Source organism: Canis lupus, chromosome 15 (genome assembly GCF_011100685.1).
Source record: "Canis lupus familiaris isolate Mischka breed German Shepherd chromosome 15, alternate assembly UU_Cfam_GSD_1.0, whole genome shotgun sequence".
Taxonomy (NCBI): Eukaryota; Metazoa; Chordata; class Mammalia; order Carnivora; family Canidae; genus Canis; species Canis lupus.
In genome coordinates, this window is record NC_049236.1 from 43,790,206 (window position 1) to 43,802,885 (window position 12,680).

The window sequence follows — 12,680 nt, forward strand, 5'->3', positions numbered from 1 at the left end:
GAAAGTGAGCCATCACTTTTAGAATTCAAGCCATTCAGTAATGGTCCTTTGGTTGGTGGATTTGTTTACCGAGGCTGCCAGTCTGAAAGACTGTATGGAAGCTATGTGTTTGGAGATCGTAATGGGTAGGTTTCCTGATACCACAATTTGATGTATCAAATGACATATCCATTGATGAGTGGACACACTACCATAAAATATTTAAATGATTGTCTCCCTTTGGGAGTCAGGTCTGGAACACCCATAAAGATTATTATTTTCTCATTGTTTCATTATGTATGACAGTTTAATTAAAGAACTTCCTAAGAGATGCTCTTTAAACAAATTTGATTAAGTTCATAAAATAATTTTTTGGAGCAGAGAAGTCTTCAGGTGGACTTTTCATATCATGTAGGCTTTTCCCTTCATCCTTAACATAATTTTACCATGATAATGAGTAATTTGAAAACTATTGTTATACATGAGTTGTGTGAATATTTTCCAAATTATTTGGAAATGGAAGGCTCAGAACCTTTATTTTTGCCAGACTTTCAGGAGTTTTAGAGAACTTAATTTGTCTCTGTCAATAAGAAAACTACAAAATTAAATCTTAGCCTAATTTTTCGAGGTCACTTTGTGGACGATTTCAGGAACTCTGTGATGAAACCCAAATTATGAATCTTGTTTCCCAAGTCACTGGCATTCAGGCATATGGCAGAGCTGATATGCTTGGTCGCTAAAAGGAACCAGAAAAGTTTACTGACCCCATGATCTCCCCCCTGTCCCTCTCTCTGATTAATAGCACAGCATGGAGTCTAGTCCTGGAGAGGAAGTATCATTCTCTGGATGAAGGGGAGGGCTTTTCTCATACTCAGGTACTTTTAGTGCCCCCCTCCAAACAAAATACCATCTTTAAGTACTTTCTCACCACATGAAAATTTCACAGTATTCGCACACATTATGGGCTATTTTATTTTTCCTTTTAGAAGCCAGGTTTATGGCACAATTATTCATTGTGAGTTTTATTTTAAGAATTTTATTGTGGTTTTTTTTTAAGCTAAAGCTTATTTTCATTGTAAGTTTACGGTATCTCTTTGTTGTAGGAATTTCTTAACCCTCCAGCAAAGTCCTGTGAGCAAGCAATGGCAAGAAAAACCACTCTGTCTCGGCAACAGTGGTTCCTGTAGAGGTTACTTTTCAGGTCACATATTGGGATTTGGAGAAGATGAATTAGGTACTGTACACACTATTTCTATGAAATTCCATTCTCACTCCCTTGCCCAAGAGGCTTTGTTTTGTTCTGAAGAATAAGTGTAACAATCTCATCCTCCATTTGCTGGCAGTGTACCTGCAGCAAGGGTGACCTACCATGGAGATTAGAGACGGCCCAGCTACCTATTCTCTCCCAATGACCTTTCTCGGGGGGGGGGGGGGGGGGGGGGTGTCTTTAAATCTTATTTCCACTCCAAAAATATAAAACTAACAAAGCAGTTGTTTGTAATGAAGGCAACAAAAAAAGAAATTTTTAGTCCTAAAAAGAGAAAATCTTAAATGTCTACTGATATTTTAGAAAATCTGAGCTCATTGGTTTCTGTTCTCTATCTGAAAGCATTTCCACTTGTCCATGTCTCTTGGAATAAGTAAAAAATTTGTTATAATCTCAGCCTCACCTTATCCTCTATTTCTAAACTTTTTTTTTTTTTTGGTCCATCGAGGCACGCAGTTTGTACATGATAAGCTAAATTTGTAGATCTGCTTTCCAACAGAATAAAAGTTATCTTCTGAATGATGATCTGTGTTAACATACATTTGCTGGTGTGTTATGAAAATGTATGCAGCTTATAAGCAAAAAGAAGCTGATATTGGAATGCTATCACAGAGTGAAAATCCTCCTAATTTTAAATTATAGAGATAAATGTAGCTTTTATAATGACTCAATCTAAAGAATAGCGTCCAAACAAACCATGGCCACTATGCTCCTTTCGCCTCTAGGATGAATTTTAGGTGTTAAAAAAGAAGAGTTGTGTTTCCCATGTAAATCAGAATATTTTCCCTAGAAGTCCAGTTTGGGTTTTATTAATCAAATATAGAATTCATCAGGAAGAGTTCCATGCCATTCATTTAGGTTAACAAGAGACTTAGCGTGTATTTCAGAGCTATAGGACTGTAATGACTTAAAGATGAGAACTCCAATCCCTTTTTTTCTCATTCCAGAATCGAAACATTTACAATTAATTTTCCCTTGATACATCTCCTAGCTCACTCAAAAGTACCAAGAGATACTCTTTCTCGCTGAAATCCTCTATTATAGAATTTAAATTTCACTGGCAAACTCTAGTTTTAAAGTATAAATGAGAATTAAAGTGTTTGTGGCAGAGTTAGAGATGAATATTTAGATGTTGTGACTGAATCATTCTGATTTCCCCAGACCTTACTGCAAATGATTCACTGTCAATCATCCTGTTAGTGTCACCATCATTGGTTAAAATATCCAAACATCTATCTGCACATAATACTATGTTGGGAGCAGAACTAACAAATGAAGCATATACAATCCTTAGTGTCCAAAAGCTATAGCATTGTGTATACTTTATAATTAAAATTAAACATATCTTCCTTGAATTATGCTTTAATGTGAAACTCTTTAGCTTTACTTAAGAGCCACATGGGGGTGCCTGACTGGCTCAGTCAGTGAAGCATCCAACTCTTGATCTCAGGGTTATGAGTTTGAACCCCATGTTGGGTATAGAGATTACTTTAAAAAATGCAGATAAGGTTAGAGCAATAAGGGAGGACATCATAGGCCACTGTCAGGACTTACTTTTGCTCTAAGAGATATTGGAAGTATTGAAACAAAGGAGCATGACCCAACTTAAATGATCTGACTGAAAGAATTTCTATAGATGATACATTGAAATTAAACATAGAAGAAAAAGGGTAGAAGTAGGGAGATAAGTTAGGAGGCTGCTGCCTTAATCCAGGAGGGACGGATGTCTCCTTGCTCTGGAATAGGAGTGGACAGGATGTGGAAAGAAGTGATTGGATTCTGGATGCACTGTAAGGCAGACTTGTGCAACTCTCATCATCTTCAGGCAAGTGATTTCCTGAGGATATACAGAGATACATAGGCATACAGATACACACACACACACACAAATATGCATACACCTACACATACATATATACATAGATATATAAATAGATATAAAAATAAATGTAAAATATCCCATCTACCTATTTATATAAAATACCTGTTTAGGCAATAGGAAGGAAGGCCTTATAATACTATAGATTAACATACTGTATTTCTGTCTTCACAGGTGAAGTTTACATTCTGTCGAGTAGTAAAAGTATGACCCAGACTCACAATGGAAAACTCTACAAAATTGTAGATCCCAAAAGGTGAGATCTCTTTACATTCCTTTAAGTCAAGTAGTGTTTCTCCAAGTTGTTTTACTGTGTTCAAATTGGTAATGAATTGCAACTACCAGTCAACCAACATGAATGCTTCTGCCTTGGCCAGTATGCCAAGTGCTGCCTGGGAGGACCCTCAACTCCAGGCTGTGAGGGCTAGACTTGACTCTGCTGGACTCTAAAGCTTTAATGTGTCCACATATTCCTGTCATTCTTTGTGCTATCAGGGAGCGAATTCTATTTGTGGAATCAGCAAGCCCAGTTACACTCCAGAGGAGGACCTAACATGTAGGACTGTGGCTTCGGCTTTCATTTTGGAAACAATAAACCCTCCTCTTTTTTCCAGAAAACTGGAAACATACTAGCAGAAGTGACAGCTGTTTAGTATGATTTTTTCATCAGGTAATCAAGATAAGCTATTTGGCAGTTCAACATCTGAGCCTTATTTCAAAACTGTCTGGCAGCTCACAGCTCTCATGCAGGCTTCTGTGACTGAACAAATGGAAACTGAAGAAATGTCCTCATTTACCTCAGCAAGAGGAAGACTTGAATGTTGAATCTTTCAAAAAATACATTTGGTCCCCTGTTCCTTTCCACTTGCCCGTCACAACAGCATTATCTTGAACCATAATTAGAATATTTCATGAATAAAGGCAGAACTGTCAGCAACTGCTAAAATTATATACTATCAAAAATGTATTAGTCATAAGCTTAGAAATGACTGTTACCAAAACCTAAGTTCTCAGATACCACCCCTGTTGTCAGACTGTAGGTACAGCATGCTGTGAATTTCAATTTCTCTCTGTACTAACTTATCTTTGTGAACCTATTTGCATATTTAAATTCCCATATTTCAAGTCTCTTTTAGAAGAATAAATTCTAATAACCTAAAAAGCTTCCTAGAAGCATGAATTTAGTTCCACTTTAAAAATATTATTTATAAGTCATAGCATATGTTTTTTTCCAGAAAAAATCACAGACTAACAAAATAGAGATTTTCATCCTTTTCCCATACCACAAAACATGATGTTTCTTGAGAAAACTGTAAGTTGGTGTTGGTACTACAGAATAAAAAGAGGAGTAATCAATTCTACATGGTCTCTCGGCATATCCCATATACTCACCTGTCACACCCTGATCACATTCCTCCTCTATGTAACAATCCAAATTCTCCTCCAAAGAAAGAGAAGTACCCATCTATGCCTTGTAGAAGACCTTTTCCTCCTTGGGTGTGAAATGAATGCCCTCTTTGTAAAAAGCAAAGTAATGAATGAAAAAAATATCAGACACTTCTGTGCGGTTGAAGTTGGCAATATTAAAACAAAAATCAAACAAAGTAGCAGCATTCTCATGATGAAAAATAATGCTAGGGATTTTACTCAGATCGAATGCTCTTCCTTTCCAAATAGTGGTCGTTAGTCCATTATGTTTGTCAAAGTTGATCTGCTTTTACAGGCTTCCTGGTAGTATTAGAATGAATTCTTCCGTCTTCTCACAAAATCTTTCTCTCTTCATCTGGATTGTTTAGTCTGCTGGTGGTGAATTGAGGTGAATTTTACACCTTCAGTCCATTATTAGTGTCTAATTACCAGAGTTTCCATAAGGGACCTTGGCTTTGTGATCTTGGGGCCTCCTCTAGTAGGGTGGTCTCAGAGTGACATACCTGAAAGGCCTGACTTCTCATTATGGTGCCTGTTTCTGGTGAGTCCTGTCACGTGTGGGGCCAGGGTTAAGATGTGTGTTTGGTTTTCAGAAGGTGGGGGGAGTAACAGAGTCCCAAACATGCTGTCCTCATACACAGGCATAGGCATAAATTTCAAAATGAAGCTGACTATAAGAAAACAAATGTTTTCATAAACATTTGTTGGGAGCTTCATGCTGTTTCAATTTGGATGCCAACATTTATTATTATAGTATTTCTCCCTAGATGAGTTGAAGTTTTATATAAGCAGACACTTTAGTGTATGTGAACAGGATTATTTTAGAAACACAAGCTAATTACTAGCGTAACAGAGTTCAGAATGTCTGCTTCAGAGCCCAACTGTTTCTCCAAAACTTTTGAGGGAGAATTTGAAGAAAGAGCCTCATCAACTGAAAAGACATTTCTTGTTATAGACATTTCTTGTTATATAAAAAATCTAACTCAAATTCAATCTTAGGTTAATTGTATTTTAGATCTACTGTCTTTAGAATCACTTATTTTCAAACAGCACTTGACTCATGGTCCTGGAAGAGAATAACAAAGAATCATAAAATTTTTGTGGTTGGGGCACCTGGGTGGCTCAGTTGGTTAAGTATCAAACTCTTGGTCTCAGCTCAGGTCTTGATCTCAGGGGTTGTGAGTTCAAGCCCCATGTTGGCCTCCATGCTTGGTGTGGAGCCTACTTAAAAAAATTATATTCTATATTACATGTAATAGAAGTGACATTCTTTCTCACCATAGGATTTATGTTTTTTTTCTGTTTTTCCTTATACACACATACATACACACATTCACATATAAAAAAGACAAGGGAATTTAAAAACCATCTGCAATATTCTGAAGTCATTCTTGCAAAAGTAGATTAGGTTACAGCATTACCACCTCAATCTGTAAGGGCAATTTGGTCTAAAGTTATATGTTACATAATCACTTATATGAGTGTAAAATCATTTTGTAGTGAGTGTCCATCTCAGAAAAGGGTGGCAAGATAACCTTTTATAAAAATCAAATATCAAGGGGCAGCCCCTGTGACCCAGTGGTTTAGCGCTGCTTTCAGCCCCGAGTGTGATCCTGGAGACCTGGGATCGAGTCCCACGTCAGGCTCCCTGCACAGAGCCTGCTTCTCCCTCTGCCTGTGTCTCTGCCTCTCTCTCTCTCTCTGTGCCTGTCATGAATGAATAAATAAAATATTTTAAAAATTCAAATATCATTATTTATAATTTTTTAAAGTGAAAATGCAGTAAGACTGCAACCAGGTTTTCCTAAGGCTTAAGTAAAACCTAGGAGTCATTTAAGGAAAAAGTAAAGAAGGAGTAAATTTTCCTCCATGCTAGAATATTGAACACCTCAGGAATATTGTCAAAGGTAAAACAGCTGCATCTCATGAGAGAGTGCAGTTAGGATCCAGTCAATACCAATATCCAGCTTGCTGAGTCAACTCACTAGGTCTCAAAAAGTCTGTAGTCCTGGGTCTTGTCTGCTCTAGTAAGCACAAGAGGTGGGCAGTAATTTTAGTTTCATTTACTTGTGCCATCTAAGACTAATCAAGACTAGGAACAGGGGCATCCTGGAAGGACAGGGAGTCAACTGGTCTTGTGTCCGGAATCTTCCTTACTGGGAGACCCTGCATCAAGTTACTTCACCCTACTGTGCTCTTTGCCGATGAGCAAACTGCAGATGATCATTCTGCCCCTTCCTCATTTCCACAGAGCGCTTTTGAAGATAATTAAATAATACACTTAAAACATAGTAAGTTCTTTAATATTGTTGGCATTCATTCTATGCATTCAAGAGTTATTTTCAGGTGGTTTCTCAACTTTTAAGGTTGTCTTTCCAAAACTGGGGTAAGAATATCTGTGGAGCTTTCAAGAGCTCTTAATACTTAGTTTCCAAATGTCCGAATCATGTCCTGGATGCGTGTTCTTAATTAAATCTTTTCAGAATCAAACAAATGCTCCTGTGGGGTAGAAATTAAAGAATTCTAACAGTTATGTACCTTCTAAGCTTTATTTTTATAGAACACAATTTTTTTTTCACATTGCTGCCAAAGATTCTTTAATTTTTGTATCAGATGAACTTACACCAAATGGCTTTTTTTTTTTTTTTTGAAACGTTTCCAGGGTTATTTCTCCAGGAATTTGTAAAACAAAATTATTCTTAATCATATTAATTTAATTACTGTGTACCCAGTCTCACTATATTTTGATATATCATTTATCTGTAATCTAACCAAGTCACACAGACCATTCCCTTAAGAGGTCTATAAATTAACAATGCAAATTCCTGGCTTGAGAGGTCATTTTACAGAAACGTGTATCCTCAAACTCCTGTGTGACCAGTATCAAAAACAGCTCCCCCCAGCCTCCTCCCCACTCTTCCCCTCCATGGCCCTACTTACTGCCTTTTGTTTATTTTTTTCTTAATATCTTCATCCTACTCCTTATTATACTGGATGCTAAAGAGTGTTTTTTTTTTTTTCCAAAAAATCACTTCATAAGAGGAAATCAGTTCTGTTTATCCTTCACATATGTCTCAGGGAGCCAGCAGGCAGCTCTGCCATCCTAAAGAAAGTCACACATAATAGAGAAGCTTTAGCCCAATAAGCCAGTCTAGTCCCAATTCATCAGTCAAAGTTTTATGCAAGTGGCCCCCCTAGGTTGATAAATCCCCACAGTGCCTGTTGACCCAGCTGCCAAGTCCTCTTGCTGCAGGCGGTGTTTTCATGGCCACCCTGACAGTAATACAAACTGTTTAGCAGCTCCATTGACCTTTCAGCTATTAACAGGGACACAGGCTCCACTAGGGACTAGTTTTCAAACATGACAGAATTTCTTAACACTGGAGGTCATGAACAAGTATATGCCCTATAAAAATCCATTCAGCATGGTGGATTTGAAGTCCAAAAGACCAGGAAGCATGTTCTACATGTTTGCTGTTATTATTTTTTTACATACCAATAACTGAAAGTGGTTATATTCTTATCTGCTGCTTACATTTTAGTTTTAATGTACTATATTTTATGTTGTGTTGCATTTGTTAGTACATTTGTGACTAATAAATCCTTTCCAAGCTGCCATATAGCATTTGAAATTTTGAGGATTTATTATAAAAGAATGGGATAAGATCAAAGTAGAAACTTCTAATGAATGAACGAGCATACGTACATAATGTATGGTAATGGTCTAAGTGTAACTGGAATTTTAGTCCTACTTTACCAGGATTTGCATATGTAGATATCTGCACACACATTTAAACATATTCAGGTCACACACACCCTGCTGCGTAGAGCCATCACCTATTTCAAAATGAGTAGCAAATATTATATAATGATTCACAGAAAAAAAGTATCTAAAAACCATGTCATTTAAGATGTCCATATGAGGCTTCATATATATATATATCCCATTTCCTGGACATGTGGCATATGACCATGGCACTCAAAGGAATGTTCTGTTTTATGCTAATTACAGTCTCCCTTAAACTATCAACTTTGAATGTTGGATTATCAATTCCTAGAGTAATTGTACAGACTGCAATGAAGACTTGGTTGAGTTGCCACTTACAAATAGCATTTGTTAAAAAGACATAAATTGAAAAATACGAATAATGAAGCGTATATTTTTTCAAAATGAGACTCATTTGTTAAGAGTCAAAAATTCTTAAAAGCATTTCTTTTTAATTACCATGTTTCTTCTTAGCCTGGGACAAAAGTCAGATATTATTAGATCTTCTGAATTTTTTATAATTTGATTGTAAGGCAATTTATCATCAGATATTGCAATACTCGAAATAAAAATAGATTTAACCTTGCATAAAACGCTACATAAATTTGTAGAAAGATGTTTTCTACAGGAAGGTTTTCTTTTTATTCTTTTTTATTATTTTTGTAAGATTTTATTTTTAAGTAATCTCTGAACCCAACATGGGGCTCAAACTTACAACCTCAAGACCAAGAGTCACATGATCTACCAATGGGTCCAGGGATGTGGAAGAAGCTCTATTTTTTAAAAAGATTTTATTTATTTATTCATGAGATATACAGAGAGAGAGAGACAGAGACATAGGCAGAGGGAGAAGCAGGCTCCATGCAGGGAGCCTGATATGGGACTTGATCCTAGGACCCCGGGATCACACCCTCATGCACAACTACTGAGCCACTCATGCATCCTGGAAGCTCTATTTTTTTTAAAGGAAAAACTGCATCTTAGCATCTTAGCAGCTTTTTTTTTTAACTAATCCATCGTAGTCGAGTTAAATGCTTATGTGACTTGTTTTTGTCAACATTTACAAATGAATCAAAAAGTGTAACATCAAAATTTGGGAATTAGTCACCCTAAGAGTCTTGAAAGAGAATTTAAACCAACATTCTTGTGTTCTCTTAAAGGGAAGAAACTTGTGTCCAATTTTTGTTTCCCATTTAAAGCATTTAGTGTTATTTAAAATTTCTGACTTCCTATGATGTAAAATTAAAACACTGGTACTTCTACAACTTTAAGTGGAAAAAGATATTTTTTCGGTGATTTCTTTAAAAAATAAATACCGTAGGCTTTTAAATCTTGAATTATGATGTAACCAAGGTGGTTTTTTAAAAATGCCTATTTTCCCAATTATAGACATTTCTTATTTAGTATCTAACATTATTTTTTATCAATTATGGCTTATGAATTAAGTTTTTAAGTTCAAATCTTGCTTTTGGACATAAAATTCTGAACAGAATATATTTCCTTCTTTATATTAGGAAGCAGTGGCATTGACTTTAAATGTACCTTAATTTTTAAATCAGGAGATTTTATCAATCTACAAGAATCTTTTATCTGCTCACGTGTTCAAGATAATGTATTATCTGCTACAATGGGAAAATATAAGTGAGAACTTAGTCCCATTCTCTGAGGACTTTATTTTTACTCTAAAGTGGGAGATCACACATGTTATCAAAAACATAAATATTGTTTGAGATAAATAATACTTTGGGACAAAAATATTAAGCAAGAATATTATATGCTGTCAATTGCCGAATTAATGGTCCAGAAAGCTATGGAAACTGTGATAGGTAAAATTTGCCATGATTTGGCTCCGCGGCCCAGTCCGTTCTGCTCCACTGTGCATTTAACACTAATTAGCTCCCATATAAAAGAGAATGATGACTCCATAACATGGAAATTATGTAGCTTTTCAAGCAAGTATGGCCAGAATTACAGGAAAAATCACAACCCCTCAGCCCAGCTGTTAGCTAAGGGGTAAAATGAAAAACAAGTGTCCGCACTGGATTTTTGTCCCCAGTGGGGCCTTCCTGAAGCCTGGGCTCTCTACAGGTGCTACTTGACCCTGGTGTTCATAGCCCACCTCCGCTCCACTTTGGGTTTGGGTGTTCCTGAACTCCCCTGAGGCAACCTCCAGCTCCTGGGGGCGTTCCCAGGGCTGCCCCAGCTCTCCCACTAGGAACCAAGTTTTGCTGTTTTAGTGTTTTAGTTACAAAGTTGCACACATCTTCAGGGGTCTGTCCCATCCCTGTTTTTCCCATAAGCCCTGTTATTTTTAGTATGCAATTATGTAGCATACAAGATTTTTCAGCAATGTGTACATTAAATTAAAATGGAAATGCCTGTTTTTCTACATTCATTGCTAATAATTGGGTAGTCTAGTTTCTGAATTGAGGACGTTGAAAAATGCAACGGACATTGAATGCAATTTAATAAAAGTGAACTTTTTTTTTTTTTTGGTTTGTAAAAGCAAATGACGTTATCATCCAGTCTCCTTAATTATTTTTCCTAGGTTTTCCCTTTAAGGAAATAATGACTTTTTCATTTCCTCATTTTCCCATGGAAATATATATACATTGAGTTAACCTGAAAAGTTGAATGAAGGACATCCACACACCCTTTTACATACTTGTGTATTGTGGTGGTGGTGTTTGGATAGTGAGATTAACAAGGCCTTAAATATGGGTGCCTTTCTCCTAAAGAGGGACAGTTGACTGGAAAAAACACTGGGCTAGTAGATACTTCTAGACCCACAGTCCCCTTCACCAAATCATCAGTGCATGTTTCCCCTTTGAATTTACAGCTTGCTTAGTCTCAGCCTAACCACCAATCAGCACTATTTTGAGTGAGCACATGCTCAGCATTTAAATTGCAGACCTCAACATGAAGACAACATTGGTCTCAGAAAAAAGGGTCGAGACCCAGGTCCACTTTTTCAGCACGTTGCACAAGAGAGAAATATAGTAGTTCAAAGTGATATCTGGAAAGAAGACGAAACACTGGCTTTATTCATCCTAAATTGAAATTCTATAAATATACAATACAAATTTAAAATTTTAATATGACACAGAATGTATATAAGTTCAGAGCTCTTCCTGAATTTGAACTGTTTCCCTCTACTCCAGTATCAAGATTGCTTGGGACGTATGTAAAAATATTTTTGCAGCCTACATGTGATATAATGTCAAGGACAGTATTCCTTAAGAATACCTCAAATAGGGGCACCTGGCTGGGGCTCAATCTGAAGAGTATATAAGATTCTTGATCTCGGGGTTGTGAGTTCAAGACCCATGTTGGGTATAGAGATGACTTAAATAAGCAAATAATTTTTAAAAATAATACCTCAAATGGTACTTGAAAAATACTATTAGGAAATGGTATTGCCATCTATACTGCCATGACGTCCCAAAGAGACAAACGTTGCATGGTTATGCAGAAATAGATTCCATTTTCGCTGTTCTTTTACCTGAATATGATTGTATTATGAATGTGTAAGATTCCGTACAACCAAGTGGAATTTGTATCATGTACTAGCTGCCACAAAATGGTTATCTGTAGTCCTAAAACAGGCTGCAAATTCAGTGGAATCCCAAATTCTACTCCTTGTAGGTAAACTGACTCTGAAAAGATAAATATCAATGTAAACAAAAAGAATTTAGTGAACATCCAGACTTAAAGAAAAATCAATTTATGTGTTGACCTTGGAGAAAAGCATTGAAAGGAGTATGTGAGAGATGACCATGCAGTCCTACCAAGCTAGACAGGTGGAAAACAGTAAAATCTATCCCATCATGAGAAGTATCCACCCCCTTACCTTTTTTTTTTTTTAACGTAAAGTGCTGAGTATTGGTTTTAGAAATAAGCAGTGGTTACAGATTATTGCTGCATATCAAAATGTTCACAGTGAGGAAACTCGTTAAACCGTAGAATCTGTGGTGGCTTCCAAAGCCTGCCTTTTTGTGTAGAGGTGAAGACTTCCATCCAAGCATACAATTTCAAAGCATTCTCTACTTGGAGGCCCCTGGCCACACTAATTCATGGCCACATTATTTGCTACTGGCTGGGAAATGGCCTTAACTTAGAACAGTGGGTCTCAAATTTGAATATGTATGTGAATCACCTGACGAAAGTGTAGAATCAGTAAGTCTATGGAGGGGCCTGATAGTCTGTATTTCTAACAATTTCCTAGGTGATGCTGGTTCTTCTGGTCTGGCACCATGCTATGGGTGGTAAAGATTTAGACTTAGCACTTTGTTGTTTCTCATGAGAATAGGAAAAACATGGAAGAAAACCAGTTTTGCAAAGTTTACAGTTGCAAAGGAACA

General features: G+C 36.7%; 1 protein-coding gene and 1 long non-coding RNA gene across 6 annotated transcripts in view; one reads left to right on the forward strand and one right to left on the reverse strand.

Moving 5' to 3' along the window:
- The window catches only part of HHIP (hedgehog interacting protein), a 93,594-nt gene that overhangs the window by 65,058 nt on the left and 15,856 nt on the right, over positions 1 to 12,680 (forward strand). For all 5 annotated transcript variants that reach the window (XM_038558889.1, XM_038558890.1, XM_038558888.1 and 2 more), the window contains exons 9-11: positions 2 to 125; positions 1,083 to 1,213; positions 3,300 to 3,381. In XM_038558889.1, coding sequence (XP_038414817.1) covers positions 2 to 125; positions 1,083 to 1,213; positions 3,300 to 3,381 — 337 coding nt within the window. The remainder of the gene's footprint in view (position 1; positions 126 to 1,082; positions 1,214 to 3,299; positions 3,382 to 12,680) is intronic.
- The window catches only part of LOC119869295, a 69,935-nt gene continuing 69,086 nt past the window's right edge, over positions 11,832 to 12,680 (reverse strand). Inside the window, exon 5 of the long non-coding RNA XR_005370747.1 lies at positions 11,832 to 11,975. This is a non-coding gene — a long non-coding RNA (uncharacterized LOC119869295). The remainder of the gene's footprint in view (positions 11,976 to 12,680) is intronic.